The 18225-nt window shown below is 50.7% G+C and overlaps 1 protein-coding gene across 1 annotated transcript in view; it reads right to left on the minus strand.

Annotated features, from left to right (window-relative positions):
- The window catches only part of LOC147120737 (SNF2 related chromatin remodeling annealing helicase 1-like), a 107865-nt gene that overhangs the window by 16013 nt on the left and 73627 nt on the right, over positions 1 to 18225 (minus strand). Inside the window, exons 9-16 of the mRNA XM_085986970.1 lie at positions 11849 to 11914; positions 10987 to 11127; positions 9937 to 10155; positions 9182 to 9252; positions 7591 to 7693; positions 4199 to 4381; positions 3578 to 3678; positions 3211 to 3304 (exon numbers count right to left, since the gene is read on the minus strand). Coding sequence (XP_085843096.1) covers positions 3211 to 3304; positions 3578 to 3678; positions 4199 to 4381; positions 7591 to 7693; positions 9182 to 9252; positions 9937 to 10155; positions 10987 to 11127; positions 11849 to 11914 — 978 coding nt within the window. The remainder of the gene's footprint in view (positions 1 to 3210; positions 3305 to 3577; positions 3679 to 4198; positions 4382 to 7590; positions 7694 to 9181; positions 9253 to 9936; positions 10156 to 10986; positions 11128 to 11848; positions 11915 to 18225) is intronic.

Raw genomic sequence — 18225 nt, forward strand, 5'->3', positions numbered from 1 at the left:
CAAGACTGAGAGCGATAGATTTTTGAATATTAAGGGAATCATAAGAACATAAGAAATAGGAGCAGGCGTAGGCCATTTGGCTCCGCCATTCAATAAGATAATGGCTGATCTGATCTATCTCCACCTTAAATATATTCAATGACCCAGCCGCCACAACTCTCTGGGGTAGAGAATTCCACTATCACGGGTATGGGGATAGTTCAGGAAAGTGGAGATGAGGCAGAAAATCAGCCATGATCTTACTGAATGGCAGAGCAGGCTCGAAGGGCCAAATGGCCGACTCCTGCTCCTATTTCTTATGTTCTTAAATACAGGGTATATCTCCCTCTACACTGTCCCATCAAACATTCCCAGGGCAGGTACAGCACGGGTTAGATACAGAGTAAAGTTCCCTCTACACTGTCCCATCAAACATTCCCAGGGCAGGTACAGCACGGGTTAGATACAGAGTAAAGTTCCCTCTACACTGTCCCATCAAACATTCCCAGGGCAGGTACAGCACGGGTTAGATACAGAGTAAAGTTCCCTCTACACTGTCCCATCAAACATTCCCAGGGCAGGTACAGCACAGGTTAGATACAGAGTAAAGCTCCCTCTACACTGTCCCATCAAACATTCCCAGGGCAGGTACAGCACGGGTTAGATACAGAGTAAAGTTCCCTCTACACAGTCCCATCAAACACTCCCAGGGTAGGTATAGCACGGGTTAGATACAGAGTAAAGCTCCCTCTACACTGTCCCATCAAACAATCCCAGGGCAGTTACAGCATGGGTTAGATGAAGAAATACTGAGTTAAGTATACAGAGGCCAGTGTCGGGAGGAGCAGAGAGCGGCAGTACAAGGCTTACCAATCTCAGACTGGCGGCGGCGTTCCGGAGCCACGTCACGATTCAAAAAGTGACGCGGGCAAGAGGAATCAGCTGATTGGGTGAGTACAGCCAGGTGAGTATTTATACTACTCTATAGTTTGACAGTTAAGATTAATAGTTTATAAAATTTAGAAGGTCTTAAATTTTTGTGGTTATAGTTTCTAAGGTCTCTGTTGTGTATTGGGGAGTGCTAGTAACCAAGGGCCCTTGAGTATATCATTTAATTGTAGTGTAATTAGTGGTATTGATTTTTTAATTTAATTTAAATTAATTAAAGGGTAAGTCATGGCAGGACAGCTCGGCCCCGTGGCATGCTCCTACTGCGTTATGTGGGAAATCAGGGACACTTCCTGCGTCCCCGACGACCATGTGTGCGGGAAGTGTATCCAGCTGCAGCTACTGACTGACCGCATTGCGGCGCTGGAGCTGCGAATGGATACATACTGGAGCATTCGCAGTGCTGAGGACATTGTGGACAACGCGTTTAGGGAGTTGGTCACACCGCAGGTAAAAGCTGCACAGGCAGGAAGGGAATGGGTGACCACCAGGCAGAGTAGTAGGTGCAGGCAGGTAGTGCAGGGGTCCCCTGTGGCCATCCTCCTCTCAAACAGATATACCACTTTGGATATTGTTGAGGGAGATGGCTTATTGGGGGAAGGCAGCAGCAGCCAACTTCCTGGCACCATGGGTGGTTCTGCTGCACAGGACAGGAGGAAAGAGTGGGAGAGCTATAGTGATAGGGGATTCTATTGTAAGGGGAATAGATAGGCGTTTCTGCGGCCGCAAATGAGACTCCAGGATAGTATGTTGCCTCCCTGGTGCAAGGGTCAAGGATGTCTCGGGGCGGCTGCAGGGCATTCTGGAGGGGGAGGGTGAACAACCAGTTGTCGTGGTGCATATAGGTACCAACGATATAGGTAAAAAACGGGATGAGGGCCTAAAAGCTGAATATAGGGATTTAGGAGGTAAAGTAAAAAATAGGACCTCAAAAAGGTAGTAATCTCAGGATTGCTACCAGTGCCACCTACTAGTCAGAGTAGCAATAGAAGGATATTTCAGATGAATACGTGGCTAGAGGAATGGTGCAAGGGGGAGGGATTCACATTTCTGGAACATTGGAACTGGTTCTGGGGGACGTGGGACCAGTACAAACTGGACGGTTTGCACGAGGGCGGGACCGGGACCGATGTCCTAGGGGCAGCGTTTCCTAGTGCTGTTGGGGAGGGTTTAAACTAAAATGGCAGGGGTTGGGAACCTGTGCAGGGAGACAGAGAAAAGGGAAGCAAGGATAGAAACAAAAGACAGGAAGGAGAAAAGCAAAAGTGGAAGGCAGAGAAATCAAGGGTGTAAATCAAACAGGGTTACAGTAAATAATAATTCTAAAAGGACTAAGAGTGTTGAAAAAACAAGCTGAAGGCTTTGTGTCTTAATGCGAGGAGCATTTGTAATAAGGTGGATGAATTAGCTGCGCAAATAGATGTAAACTGATGATATAATTGGGATTACGGAGACATGGCTCCAGGGTGACCAAGGCTGGGAATTCAACATTCAGGGGTATTCAATATTCAGGAAGGACAGGAAAAGGAGGTGGGGTAGCATTCCTGGATAAAGAGATCAACACAATAGTAAGGAAGGATATTAGCTCTGATGATGTGGAATCGGTTAAGGCGGCAAATGGTATGTTGGCCTTCGTAGCGAGAGGGTTCGAGTACAGGAACAAGGATGTCTTGCTGCAGTTGTACAGGGCCTTGGTGAGATCACACCTTGAGTATTGTGTGCAGTTTTGGTCGCCTTATCTGAGGAAGGATGTTCTTGCCATGGAGGGAGTGCAGCAAAGATTCACCAGACTGATACCTGGGATGGCAGGAATGACGTACGAGGAGAGATTGGGTCGATTGGGCTTATATTTGCTAGAGTTTAGAAGAATGAGAGGGGATCTCATTGAAACTTATAAAATTCTAACAGGACTAGACAGGCTAGATGCAGGAAGGATGTTCCCGATGGCGGGGGAATCCAGAACCAGGGGTCACAGTCTAAGGATAAGGGGTAAGCCATTTAGGACAGAGATGCGGAGGAATTTCTTCACCCAGAGAGTGGTGAACCTGTGGAATTCTCTACCACAGAAGGCAGTAGAGGCCAATTTATTAAATATATTGAAGAAGGAGTTAGATATATTTCTTAAGGTTAAAGGGATCAAGGGATATGGGGAGAAGGCAGGGACAGGGTACTGAATTTGGATGATCAGCCATGATCTCATTGAATGGCGGAGCAGGCTCGAGGGGCCGAATGGCCGACTCCTGCTCCTATCTTATATGCTTCTATGAGGAATTGGTTATTTACTCGGTGAAAATAATCCGTGGTTTCAGTCTCTGAAAAGTTGTTTTCTGACAGTCCGGCCTCTCCTAGAATCATCATCTTGTGCTGAATCATGGGCCTGAGGAGATAATTAAAGAAGAGTTTAGTGAGTGGCAGCAGTGCTGACATGGAGATCTGACAGCAGTTAATACACAACTCTCATCGTGTTTCCCCCCTCAGCTCCACCACCCCCCTCACTGTTCACTGCCCCGACCCCTCCCTCCATCCCTCCCCCACCCAGCCCCCGACCCCTCCCTTTGGGCTGAAGGATGAGAATGAAGTGAGGGATACTGTAGCCGAGGGCAGGTTCTCCCACTCTCTGTCACATGGACAGTCCGTTGCCCACACTCACCAGAGATAATCGTCAGCAGTGCCCCTGGCCACCAGGTAATGAATATCCACACAGCTCGTTTGGCCGATGCGATGAACTCGGTCTTCAGCCTGAAAGAGGATCTACGGAGCCAGGAAATGAGAGAAGTGACGTGTCAGCAAAAGGGTGAAACAATCTGGCCGCTACTCCATGTCTAAAGGCAACGAGCTGCCCACCCATCACCAGGACCCCAACCCCAGGAAGGCAGCGAATACATTCAACCCAATGTTCCAGCACACACAAGCCATTCACCAGCGTGTGACTCTAATCCTGCTCGCTATCCATGCCCCTCAGGAGTCAGCCTTGGTTCAGTGGGTCAGAAGGCTGTGGGTTTAGTCCCACTCCAGAGACTTGAGCCCACAATCCAGGCCGACACTCCCAGCATGCTGTGCACAGAATGACTGTTAGGTTAAACATTCTTCCACTTCAGTGTAATTCATTGCACACCAGACATGATTAAAATCTCTTTCCCATTAATATCCTTCACTGTGATGTGTAAATAAATATTAATAAAATACAAATGTAAAAGGAAAGTACTTTAGTGAAACTCTGCAGAAAGGTTTAAACTCTCCCCGTTAATCTGGACCAAAGTCTCTCACTTACACCAGGGTTCCAGAAAAGCTCAGCGATGATGACCAGATCAGCAGAGGAGAGAGTCAGGCCCATGTTGGCGGCAGTGATGGACAGCACAGCTACACAGCACGTCTCAGATAACTGGAACTGGTCGCACAGCGACTGACGGTCAGAAGAGGCGGTGGAGCCATCAATACGGATAAATGCAACTCTCTGTGGACAAACCAATCATTCAAGCGTTGGTTCATAAAATCTCACACCACAGGAGGACGCCATTCGGTCCATCGTGCCTGTGCCGGCTCTTTGAAAGATTCTATCCAATTAGTTCCACACCGCCCGCTCTTTCCCCAGAGCCCTGCAATTTTCCCCCTTCAAGTATTTATCCAATTCCCTTTTGAAAGTTACTATTGAATCTGCTTCCACCGCCCTTTCAGGCAGCGCATTCCAGATCACAACAACTCGCTGTAAAAACATTCTCCTCATTTGTGTCCTCTGGTTACCCACCCCTCCTGCCCGTGGAAACAGGTTTTCCTTATTTACTCCATCAAAACCCTTCATGATTTTAACCACCTCTATTAAATCTCCTCTTAACCTTCTCTGCTCTAAAGAGAACAATCCCAGCTTCTCCACGTAACTGAAGTCCCTCATCTCTGGAACCATTCCAGTAAATCTCCTCCGCACCCTCTCCAAGGGCTTGACATCCATCCTGAAGTGTGGTGCCCAGAATTGGCCACAATATTCCAGCTGGGGCCGAACCAGTGTTATAAAGGTTTAGCATAATGTCCCTGCTTTTGTTCTCTATTCCACTATTTATAAAGCCAAGGATCCCGTGTGCTTTTTATCAGCCTTCTCAACCTGTCCTGCCACCTTCAATGATTTGTGTACATTCACCCCCGGGTCTCTCTGTTCCTGCACCCCCTTTAAAATTGTCCCATTTAGTTTATATTGCCTCTCCTCATTCTTCCTACCAAAACATTGCTTCACAAATGTTAAGTTAAGTTGCGTTAAGTTTCATCTGTCATGTGTTTGCCCATTTCACCAGTCTGTCTATGTCCTCCTGAAGTCTGTTACGATCCTCCTCATTTGGTATTCAGAAGGACCTTGGTGTCCTTGTACACAAATCACAGAAAGTTAACATGCAGATAGCAATTAGAAAGGCAAATGGCATGTTGGCCTTTACTGCAAATGGGTTGGAGTGTTAGAGTTAGGATGTCTTACTACAACTGTACAGGGCTTTGCTGAGACCACACCTGGAGTACGGTGTAGAGTTTTGGTCTCCTTAACTAAGGAAGGATATACTTGCCATAGAGGTTCACTAGACTGCTTCCTGGAATGGGGGGATTGTCCTATGAGGAGAGATTGAGTAGACGAGGCCTATATCCTCTGGAGTTTAGAAGAATGAGAGGTGATCTCATTGAAACATAAGATCCTGAAGGGGATTGATAGGGTAGATGCAGGGAGGATGTTTCCCCTGGCTGGGGAGTCTAGAACCAGGGGTCACAGTCTCAGAATAAGGGGTCGACCATTTAAGACTGAGATGAGGAGGAATTTCTTCACTCAGAGGGCTGTGAATCTTTGGAATTCTCTGCCCCAGGGGGCTGTGGATGCTGAGTCGTTGAGTATATTCAAGACTGAAATCGATAGATTTTTGGACTCATGGGGAATCAAGGGATATGGGGATTGGGCGGGAAAGTGGAGTTGAGGTCGATGATCAGCCGTGATCTTATTGAATGGCGGAGCAGGCTCGAGGGGCCGAATGGCCGACTCCTGCTCCTATTTATTATGTTCTTATGCATCTGTGTGTAAGTTCATTACTTTGAGGCTTAGCTGGGCAATGCTCGGTTAATCCATGCGGCCACGCTGTGCCGCTCCTGCGCAGCCGGCTCACCAGCTTTTAAATAGGAAAAACCGCCCATGCGCCGTATTTTGAATGCGTACCCCCAAAAAAAGTTACAGGGAAGATTGGTGCTGGGCCAGTCAGCCCGAAGCTCCGACTCAGACTGAAGATCCAAAGCCGAGAAAGGGCTGCAACTGGGGGATCGTCAAGAGGTCAGGGGCCAAAGGGCTGGGAAGTCAAGAGCTTGCAAGGGCAGAGTTCAGAGGTCACAATGTGGTGAAAAATGCAAGTCCTGAGCTTCATTAACAAAGATATGAAGTTGAGGAGGAGAGAGAGAGAGAGAGAGGGAGGGGGAGGGGGAGAGGGAGGGGGAGAGGGAGGGGGAGAGGGAGGGGGAGAGGGGAGGGGGAGAGGGAGGGGGGAGAGGGAGGGGGAGAGGGAGGGGGAGAGGGAGGGGGAGAGGGAGGGGGAGAGGGAGGGGGAGAGGGAGGGGGAGAGGGAGGGGGAGGGGGAGGGGGAGAGGGAGGGGGAGAGGGAGGGGGAGAGGGAGGGGGAGGGGGAGGGGGAGGGGGGAGGGGGAGGGGGGAGGGGGAGGGGGAGAGGGAGAGGGAGGGGGAGGGGGAGGGGGGAGGGGGAGGGGGAGGGGGAGGGGGAGAGGGAGAGGGGAGAGGGAGAGGGGCAAAGGCGGGTATATGGAGCTAGATCACAGATCAGCCATGATCTCATTGAATGGCGGAACTGGCTCGAGGGGCTGAGTGGCCTCCTCCTGTTCCTACCCTATCAAGCCCTTTCATAATCTTCAAGGCCTCGATCAGGTCACCCCTCAGCCTCTCTTTTTCTAGAGTAAAGAGCCCCAGCCTGTTCAATCTCTCCTGATAGTTAAACCTCTCAGTTCTGGTATCATGGTGCAAAAAAGATTTAGAAGCTTCTCCATTGCCTCTATATTCTTTTTATAATACAGGAACCTTTGTGCTATCCGGCACCGACGGGACCGAGCTGCTGCCGTTCCCTCAAAACTGCCGGACACTCCAGCGCTGATGCTGAAAGATACGGAGATTTTCAGCTCCGTGTGAATCTACAAACCCTGTTGCTTAGCAACAGCTTCTAAACAGTTGGCAAGCGTCTCTGTGGCGTCTCTAGCTGAAGCTGCTGCTTAGCTACAGACCTTGCAGAGCTTGACTGTTGAGATAAAAGCAACGAAAAGAAAAAAAGACCTAACCAAACGGCTCCTGATTTTTGCCGGTGGCTCGAGCTTGCCGGACATTTAGCCTCCGGATAACACAAAGTTTCCTGTATGGAGACCAGAACTGTACGCAGTACGTCAAGTGTGGTCTTACCAAGGTTCGATACAAGTTTAACTAACTTCTCTACCTTTCAATTCTATTCCTCTAGAAATAAACCCCAGTGCCTGGTTTGCTTTTTAATGGCCTATTAACCTGCGTCGCTACATTTAGTAAACTGCATCCAGCCCTGAGCTGCATCCCAAACCAAAGGTCACACCACTCCCAGACCCACCCCGTTTCATGTTACACGGCCACTGATTGCACTCAAATCCCGGGGAGGAGGGGCGAATCCCTGACATTACCTTTTCTCCCAGAGCAGCGCACAATGCGTCGAGAACCAGGCGGTGATGGCCAAACACCAGGAACTTCTCACGGCCGCTCTCCAGTAAATCCCTCACGTACTCTCTGTAAAACACGGACCCCAGTAAATCCCTCACGTACTCTCTGTAAAACACAGACCCCAGTATATCTCTCACGTACTCTCTGTAAAACACGGACCGCAGTAAATCTCTCACGTACTCTCTGTAAAACACGGACCGCAGTAAATCCCTCACGTACTCTCTGTAAAACACGGACCCCAGTATATCTCTCACGTACTCTCTGTAAAACACGGACCCCAGTATATCTCTCACGTACTCTCTGTAAAACACGGACCGCAGTAAATCCCTCACGTACTCTCTGTAAAACACGGACCGCAGTAAATCCCTCACGTACTCTCTGTAAAACACGGACCCCAGTAAATCCCTCACGTACTCTCTGTAAAACACGGACCCCAGTAAATCCCTCACGTACTCTCTGTAAAACACGGACCGCAGTAAATCCCTCACGTACTCTCTGTAAAACACGGACCCCAGTAAATCCCTCACGTACTCTCTGTAAAACACGGACCCCAGTAAATCCCTCACGTACTCTCTGTAAAACACGGACCGCAGTAAATCCCTCACGTACTCTCTGTAAAACACAGACCCCAGTAAATCCCTCACGTACTCTCTGTAAAACACGGACCCCAGTAAATCCCTCACGTACTCTCTGTAAAACACGGACCCCAGTATATCTCTCACGTACTCTCTGTAAAACATGGACCCCAGTATATCTCTCACGTACTCTCTGTAAAGCACGGACCCCAGTATATCTCTCACGTACTCTCTGTAAAACACGGACCCCAGTAAATCCCTCACGTACTCTCTGTAAAACACAGACCCCAGTATATCTCTCACGTACTCTCTGTAAAACACGGACCGCAGTAAATCCCTCACGTACTCTCTGTAAAACACGGACCCCAGTAAATCCCTCACGTACTCTCTGTAAAACACGGACCCCAGTAAATCCCTCACGTACTCTCTGTAAAACACGGACCCCAGTAAATCCCTCACGTACTCTCTGTAAAACACAGACCCCAGTATATCTCTCACGTACTCTCTGTAAAGCACGGACCGCAGTAAATCCCTCACGTACTCTCTGTAAAGCACGGACCGCAGTAAATCCCTCACGTACACTCTGTAAAACACGGACCGCAGTAAATCCCTCACGTACACTCTGTAAAACACGGACCCCAGTAAATCCCTCACGTACTCTCTGTAAAACACAGACCCCAGTAAATCTCTCACGTACTCTCTGTAAAACACGGACCCCAGTAAATCCCTCACGTACTCTCTGTAAAACACGGACCCCAGTAAATCCCTCACGTACTCTCTGTAAAACACGGACCCCAGTAAATCCCTCACGTACTCTCTGTAAAACAGGGGAGAGGGTGAGTGGATTGCGGGGGGGAGGGGGGGAGGGGGGGTTTACAGGCCGGACCCCGGGGAGGGGAGGGAGTTGCTTGATGAATCCCGGTGAGGGGAGGGGAGGTGTTGACGGGACGGACTCCGGGAAGGCAGGGGGTTTACTCACACGATGGACCGGACTTTGGCCTCCGCTGTGCGATTGTAGAAAAGCAGTAGAGCCTCCTTTTTCTCACGTTTCTGTTACAATAAAATAGAGCAATTTAGAACAAAGATTGAAAATCTGAACTCAGAACTTCTTATATAAAGAATTCTTTTGAGATTTTGCCAAATGTGACGGGCTTTCAATCTGGAGGCTTCACTGGACTGGAACATGGGCTGTTTCTCTCCTTCAACCCCAGGGTCACTGAGACCACACTCAGTCCCCCAGCTCACTCAGCACAGGCCCGAGATGGAGCCTGGGCCTTTCCTGTTGTGTGTGTGGTGCTCAGTCTCGCACCAGTCAAGGCAGTGGAATGAGCAAGACGCAGTGCTTTTCCCTTCACAAATCCCCGATATCAAGGGACTGGTCCCGAGCTGGGAATCAGACAATTCCGTACAACAGTCACACAGGCAATAAAGGCCGAGAGCAGGTCAGGCTGCTCAGTGTGTCCGACTGTCCTGGGCCAAGGGTCGGCCGAAGGGGGGGCGGGGGAGAGGGTTGGGGGCAGGGAGCTGTCCCTGTGACCTGGGCCAATACAGTCATCCTTTCCATTGCTGCTTGTGGGATCCTGCTGTTCACGAAATGGCTGGCAGGTTCAGCGCCAAACAGTCCCCGCACTTCATAATCCACCGTGGGTGGAGTAGGTGACTGGGCTGAGACACAGTGAGAAAGCTGATCTTCCCCGAGAGCGCTGACTCGCTGACGGCCCGACTAACGCTCACTGTTTTGTGGTCTTTCACCATCTCTTTAGCAGCCGCCTCCAGTGCTGCCCTGGCCTTCGCACTCACTCCCTCGGGCTCCACAAGCACCACCTTTCGCCGCTTGGCGGGCAGCTGTGACAGGACGTCCGATTTCAGCCGTCTGATCATCAGTGACTCCAGGAGCAGCAGGCGCAATTCCAGCAGGTTAGATGATCCCGAATAGTCCCATCCCCAGGGGAGCTGTCAATCACAGGAGCAAAAGCATGAGCCAGGGAGAGACAGAGAGGGGGGCGGCGAGGGAGGGAGGGAGAGGGGGCAACGAGAGGGGGAGGGGGGCGACGGAGAGAGGGGGTGGCAGGGAGGGAGGGGGAGAGGGAGCGGAAGCGGGGGGGGGGGGGGGAAGGGGAGGGGGCGGCGGGGGGGGGCGAGGGGGCGGCGGCGGGGGGGGGGGCGAGGGGGCGGCGGCGGGGGGGGCGAGGGGGCGGGGGCCAGGGGGCGGCGGGGGGTGCGGCGGGAGGGGGAGGAGGGGCCGGCGGGAGGGGGGGGCGCGGCGGGAGCGGGGGGAGGGAGGGAGGGCGGGGGAAGGGCCAGAGGGAGGGAGGGAGGGCGGGGGAAGGGCCAGAGGGAGGGAGGGAGGGAGGGAGGGACGGAGGGAGGGCCAGAGGGAGGGAGGGAGGGCGGGGGAAGGGCCAGAGGGAGGGCGAGAGATGGAAGGGGGGGGGGGGGGGAAGAGGGAGGGAGGGAGGGGGGGGGAGGGGAAGAGGGAGGGCGGGGAAGGGGGAGGGAGAGAGATGGAAGAGGGAGGGAGGGGGAGGGGAAGAGGGAGGGAGGGGACGAGGGGGGAGGAGAAGAGGGAGGGAGGGGGGAGGAGAAGAGGGAGGGAGGGGGAGGGGAAGAGGGAGGGAGGGGAAGAGGGAGGGAGGGGTAAGAGTGAGGGTGGAGGGGGAAGGGTAAGAGTGAGGTGGGAGGGGGGAGAACTGGGAGGGAGAGGGGTAGGGAGGGGTGCGAGAGGGGGAGTGGGTGGTTCTGGGTGGAAATCCATGGAATAATAAAACATTATACTAAACTCACCCGCTTCCCGGCACAGTACCGCACTCCAAAGTCGTGGAAGTTAGGGAAGAGTTTGGGGCGGACAGCGGTGATCTGGCTGTATAGCTCAGCGGGTCTGGACATGGCTGGCGTCCCAGACAGGAGGATCAGCCTCTTTGCAGCCTGGGGAAAGATCAGCAAGAGGAATTGGTCCCAGTCCATTGGCCATGTCGCTCCTTCTCTCTGGCCCTCCGTCCCAGAGCACAGCGATGGCAAGAATCGAACTGAGATTAATTATCTGGCCAATTTCCGAGTGTGAGTGGGAACAGGACTCTCAGACTCAGGCCAGCAGTTCATTCAGATACTCTGAGAAAGGCCCAGGTCCACAGGGCCGGACACCGCCCAACCTGAGAGCACACCTGGAGAGTGGGCACACCTGGAGCGAGCACCTCCCAACCCAAGAGCACACCTGGAGAGTGGGCACACCTGGAGAAAGGGCACACCAGGAGAGAGGGCACCTGCCAACCCAAGGGCACAACTGGAGAGTGGGCACACCTGGAGGGAGCACCTCCCAACCCGAGGGCACACCTGGAGAGAGCACCTCCCAACCCGAGGGCACACCTGGAGAGTGGGCACACCTGGAGAGAGCACCTCCCAACCTGAGGGCACACCTGGAGAGAGCACCTCCCAATCCGAGGGCACACCTGGAAAGTGGGCACACCTGGAGAGAGCACCTCCCAACCCGAGGGCACACCTGGAGAGTGGGCACACCTGGAGAGAACACCTGCCAACGCAAGGGCACACCTGGAGAGTGGGCACACCTGGAGAGAGCACCTGCCAACCCGAGGGCACACCCGGAGAGAGCACCTCCCAACCCAAGGGCACACCTGGAGAGTGGGCACACCTGGAGAAGAGGACGAGCAGCTTTGCATCGGGCAGTCTTCATGTTCTTGAGAAAATGAGATTCATCCTAAAACATGAGAGAGAAAAATAGAGTTAGAGATGCAAAGAGCGGAGACGCTGGGTGAGAGTGTGAAAGGGAAAGAGCCACAAGGGTCCCAGAGACACCTCACGGTCCGGCGTCACAGAGGGATCATGGCCTCAATTCCCGATCGCCATTAGTGTAACCTGTAGTTTAAAAACCCCCCTGATTAGAAAATTCAGGCTTTACCCAGAGAAAGTTGGGGATATTGGTTCAGCAAAGCCAACAAAATCTCCCCCACCAATGTAATCCCCAATTTCAACTCTCCCAAGAGGGCAAGGAGCTGGTGGGAGCACCTCGTGAATAACAGAGAACACAGCCGATTGTTGTTTTACACGGTCAAAGGCAGCCATTGGTGACTGACGCTCGGAGGATACTGACCCCAAACACAGCTGGACCTCAGCAACAGACAGCAGTCTCTTTCCATTGCATTAGGCGACCGTTGTAGTTTTCAGGTTAATTTTAGACTTACCACAAATTGCTAGGAATGAGCTGCAAGGACCAACATGCGTGGAGGGGGAATGAGCGTTAGAGAGAGAAGCGCCTGCCCAGGGCATCCGTTAATTAGCAACGTGCCAACCAGAGCCCCATGGCAACACGCCAACCAGGGCCCCATGGCAACAGGCCAACCAGGGCCCCATGGCAACAGGCCAACCAGGGCCCCATGGCAACAGGCCAACCAGGGCCCCATGGCAACAGGCCAACCAGGGCCCCATGGCAACAGGCCAACCAGGGCCCCATGGCAACAGGCCAACCAGGGCCCCATGGCAACAGGCCAACCAGGGCCCCATGGCAACACGCCAACCAGGGCCCCATGGCAACACGCCAACCAGGGCCCCATTAACAGGCCAACCAGGGCCCCATTAACAGGCCAACCAGGGCCCCATTAACAGGCCAACCAGGGTCCCATGGCAACACGCCAACCAGGGCCCCATAGCAACACGGGGAAGGAGCAGAGTGAGTGGAACTAATTGGACAGCTCTATCAAAGAGGGAGGGGCAGGGGGATGGGATACGGAGTGGAGCTATCGTAGGGGGTGATGCACAGCCAAATATAGAGGAAAAAACAAGTCAGCCTGGAAGGCAGAGCAAATATGTAACAGCACAAGGGAGTATGGCAAGGCTGGATGGCATTTATTTTCATGCAAGGAGTCTTGAGAGTAAGGCAGATGAATTGAAGGTGTTGATGAACACATGGGAGTATGAAATAACAACAGAAAATGCTGGAAAAACTCAGGAGGCCAGGCAACATCCATGGAGAGAAAATAGAGTCAATGTTTCGGGTCAAAACCCTTTGTCAAGACTAAAGAAGCACAGGAAATGAAATAGATTAAGAGGCCAGGCAATTTCATTTAATCAATTTAATCTATTTCATTTCCTGTGCTTCTTTAGTCTTGACAAAGGGCTTCACCCGAAACGTTGACTATTTTCTCTCCACGGATGTTGCCTGGCCTGCTGAGTTTTTCCAGCATTTTCTGTTGTTATTTCGGCTTTCCAGCATCTGCAGTATTTTGCTATCGTACATGGGAGTGTGATATTGTTGCTATCACAGAGACTTGGTTGAGGGAGGGGCAGGACTGGCAGCTCAATATTCCGGGATATAGAATCTTCAGGCGAGGCAGAAGGGGGTGTAGAAGAGGAGGGGGTGTCGCAATATTAATCAAGGAGTCAATTACTGCTGTAAGGAGGGATATCATCTTAGCAGGTTCCTCTAATGAAGACATATGGGTAGAACTTGAAAACAAAAAGGGGGCAAGCACTTTGCTGGGAGTGTACTATAGGCCCCCAAACAGTCAGGGGGAGATAGAGGAACAGGTATGTAGGTAAATCTCAGAGAAGTGTAGAAATAATAGGGTAAAAATTCTATAGATTCTGGAACAGTACCCATGGATTGGAGAGTAGCTAATGTAACCCCACTATTCAAAAAAGGTGGTAGAGAGAAAACGGGGAATTATAGACCGGTAAGCCTGACATCGGTAGTGGGGAAAATGCTAGAGTCTATTATAAAAGATGTAATAGCAGAGCACTTGGAAAGCAGTGACAGGATCGGACAAAGTCAACATGGATTTACAAAAGGTAAATCGTGCTTGACTAATCTACTGGAATTTTTTGAGGACGTAACTGGTAGAATAGCTAAGGGAGAACCAGTGGATGTGGTGTATTTGGACTTTCAGAAGGCTTTGGGTAAGGTCCCGCATAGGAGATTAGTATGTAAAGTTAAGGCACATGGGATTGGGGGCAAGGTACTGACTTGGATAGAGAACTGGTTGGCAGACAGGAAGCAAAGAGTTGGAATAAACGGGTCTTTTTCCGAGTGGCAGGCAGTGACTAGTGGGGTACCGCAAGGATCGGTCCTAGGACCCCAGCTATTCACAATATATATTAATGATCTAGACGAGGGAACTAGATGTAGTATCTCCAAGTTTGCAGACGACACAAAGCTGGGTGGGCGTGTGTGCTGTGAGGAGGATGTCAAGAAACTCCAGTATGATTTGGACAGGTTGGGTGACTGGGCAGATGCATGGCAAATGCAGTATAATGTGGATAAATGCGAGGTTATCCACTTCGGTGGCAAAAACAGGAAGGCAGATTATTATCTAAACGGCAATAGATTGGGAGAAGGGGAAGTGCAACGAGACCTGGGTGTCCTTGTGCACCAGTCGCTGAAGGTAAGCATGCAGGTGCAGCAGGCGGTTAAGGCGGCAAATGGGATGTTGGCCTTCATAGCAAGAGGATTTGAGTACAGGAGCAAGGATGTCTTGCTGCAGTTGTACAGGGCCTTGGTGAGACCACACCTTGAGTATTGTGTGCAGTTTTGGTCGCCTTATCTGAGGAAGGATGTTCTTGCCATGGAGGGAGTGCAGCGAAGATTCACCAGACTGATACCTGGGATGGCAGGAATGACGTATAAGGAGAGATTGGGTCGATTGGGCTTATGCTCGCTGGAGTTTAGAAGAATGAGAGGGGATCTCCTTGAAACTTATAAAATTCTAACAGGACTAGACAGACTAGATGCAGGAAGGATGTTCCTGATGGTAGGGGAGTCCAGAACCAGGGGCCACAGTCTAAAGATAAGGGGTAAGCCATTTAGGACTGAGATGAGGAGGAATTTCTTCACCCAGAGAGTGGTGAACCTGTGGAATTCTCTACCACAGAAGGCAGTTGAGGCCAATTCATTAAATATATTCAAGAAGGAGTTAGATATATTTCTTAAGGCTCAGGGGATCAAGGGATATGGGAAGAAGGCAGGGACAGGGTACTGAGTTTGGATGATCAGCCATGATCTCATTGAATGGCGGAGCAGGCTCGAGGGGCCAAATGGTCTACTCCTGCTCCTATCTTCTATGTTTCTATAATAGTGGGGGATTTCAACTTCCCCAATATTAACTGGGATAGTCAAGAGTGTGAAAGGCTTCGAGGGTGCGGAATTCTTAAAGTGCATCCAGGAGAGCTTTATGAGCCAGCATGTAGAAAGTCCTACAAGAGAGGGGGCGGTACGGGACCTAATTCTAGGGAATGTAGCCGGGCAAGTGGTAGATGTGTCAGTTGGAGAGCATTTTGGTGACAGTGACCATAATTCAGTGAGATTTAAGGTAGTCATGGAAAAGGACAAAGATTGACCGGAAATAAAGGTTCTAAATTGGGGGAAAGACGATTTTAATATAAGGCAGGATCTGGCCAAAATGGACTGGGATCAGCTACTTGTAGGAAAATCCACATCAGAGAAATGGGAGTCTTTCAGAAAGGAAATAGAGAGAGTACAACGCCAACATGTTCCCGTAAAGGTCAAGGGTGGGACCAACAAACCCAGGGAACCCTGGATGTCAAGGGATATACAAGAATGGATTAGGAAAAAAAGGGAGGCTTTTGGCAGATACAAAGGATTAAAAACAGTGGAAGCCCTAGAGGATTATAGAAAGTGCAGGGGGATACTTACAAAAGAAATTAGGAGGGCGAGGAGGGGCCATGAAAAAACACTGGCGGTCAAAATAAAGGAAAATCCCAAGGTGTTTTATAAGTATATTAAGGGCACGAGGATAACCAGGGAAAGAGTAGGGCCCATTAGGGACCTAAGTGGCAATCTGTGTGTAGAGCCAAAAGATGTAGGTGAGGTTTTAAATGAATATTTTACATCTGTGTTCACTATGGAGAAGGGTGATGTAGGCATAGAAATCAGGCAGGGGGATTGTGATATACTTGAACAAATTAGTATTGAGAGGGAGGGGGTACTAGTGGTTTTAGCGGGCTTAAAAATGGATAAATCCCCAGGCCCAGACGAGATGTATCCCGGACTGCTGTGTGAGGCAAGGGAGGAGATTGCAGGGGCTCTGACACAAATTTTCAGAACCTCTCTGGCCACAGGGGAGCTGCCAGAGGACTGGAGAACAGCTAACCTAGTACCATTATTCAAGAAGGGTAGTTGGGATAAACTAGGGAATTACAGGCCAGTGAGCCGAACATCAGTGGTAGGGAAATTATTGGAAAAAATTCTGAGGGAAAGAATTAGTCTCCACTTGGAGAGGCAGGGATTAATTAGGGATAGTCAGCATGGCTTTGTCAGGGGGAGATCATGTCTGACCAATTTGATTGAATTTTTCGAGGGGGTGACTAGGTGTGTGGATGAGGGTAATGCAGTTGATGTAGTCTACATGGACTTCAGTAAGGCTTTTGACAAAGTCCCCATGGGAGACTGGTCAAGAAGGTAAGAGCCCATGGGATCCAGGGCAATTTGGCACATTGCATCCAAAATTGGCTTAGTGGCAGGAGGCAGAGGGTGATGGTCGAAGGTTGTTTTTGTGACTAGAAGCCTGTGTCCAGTGGTGTACCGCAGGGATCGGTGCTGGGTCCTTTGCTGTTTGTAGTATACATTAATGATTTAGATATGAATGTAGGAGGTATGATCAGTAAGTTCGCAGATGACACGAAAATTGGTGGAGTGGTAAATAGCGAGGAGGGAAGCCTCAGGCTACAGGACGATATAGACGGGATGGTTAGATGGGCAGAACAGTGGCAAATGGAATTTAACCCTGAAAAGTGAGGTGATGCACTTTGGGAGGACAAACAAGGCAAGGGAATACACAATGAATGGTAAGACCCTAGGAAAGACAGAGGATCAGAAGGACCTTGGTGTGCATGTACATAGATCCCTGAAGGCAGCAGGACAGGTAGATAAGGTGGTTAAAAAGGCATATGGGATACTTATATTCTATGCCTCGGCTAATGAAGGCAAGAGCAGGGAGGTGATGATGGAGCTGTACAAAACACTAGTTTGGCCACAGCTGGAATACTGTGTGCAGTTCTGGTCGCCACACTATAGGAAGGATGTGATTGCATTGGAGAGGGTGCAGAGGAGATTCACCAGGATGTTACCTGGGCTGGAGCACTTCAGCTATGAAGAGACTGGACAGGCTGGGGTTGTTTTCCTTAGAGCAGAGAAGGCTGAGGGGGGACCAGATTGAGGTGTACAAAATTATGAGGGGCATAGATAGGGTAGATAGAAAGGAACTTTTCCCCTTAGTAGAGGGGTCAATAACAAGGGGGCATAGTTTCATGGTAAGGGGCAGGAGGCTTAGAGGGGATTTGAGGAAAAACTTTTTCACCCAAAGGGTGGTTGGAATCTGGAACTCACTGCCTGAAAGGGTGGTAGAGGCAGGAACCCTCACAACATTCAAGAAGCATTTAGATGAGCACTTGAAACGCCATAGCATACAAGGCTACGGACCAAGTGCTGGAAAATGGGATTAGAATAGACAGGGCTTGATGGCCGGCGCGGACACGATGGGCCTCTTTCGGTGCAGTATAACTGTGACACGATGGGCCGAAGGGCCTCTTTCGGTGCAGTATAACTCTGTGACTATCTATAAAGTGCCAGCAGAGGCACAATGCGACAAATGGGCTCCTTTTATGCTGCAACATTCTATAATTCTGTGATTCTCACCACCAGGGTCAGGTGAACTGGTCATTCTTCTCATTTGCTGCGAGTGGGGTCTTACTGAGCGTAAATTGGCTACTGCGATTTGCTAAACAACATTCACGACACTTCAAAGTAATTGACTGTGACGTTTCTGAGAAGCAATGAAACAAACTCTGTTCTGGGATGTAGGGTTCTTGCTGTCTGCAATCGTTTCTCCTAAACCGTCCCCTCTACACTTGGGATCAGTTCGAGAAACGACTGTCATCCCGCTGTGCGACACTGGGGTCAGTGTGGTCTGTCTCTGGGAGTCAGTATCGAACACTGGGGTCAGTGCAGTCCGTCTCTGGGAGTCAGTATCGAACACTGGGGTCAATGCGGTCTGTCTC

Source organism: Somniosus microcephalus, chromosome 4 (genome assembly GCF_052327205.1).
Source record: "Somniosus microcephalus isolate GS21.2 chromosome 4, FLI_Smic_1.0, whole genome shotgun sequence".
Lineage (NCBI taxonomy): Eukaryota > Metazoa > Chordata > Chondrichthyes > Squaliformes > Somniosidae > Somniosus > Somniosus microcephalus.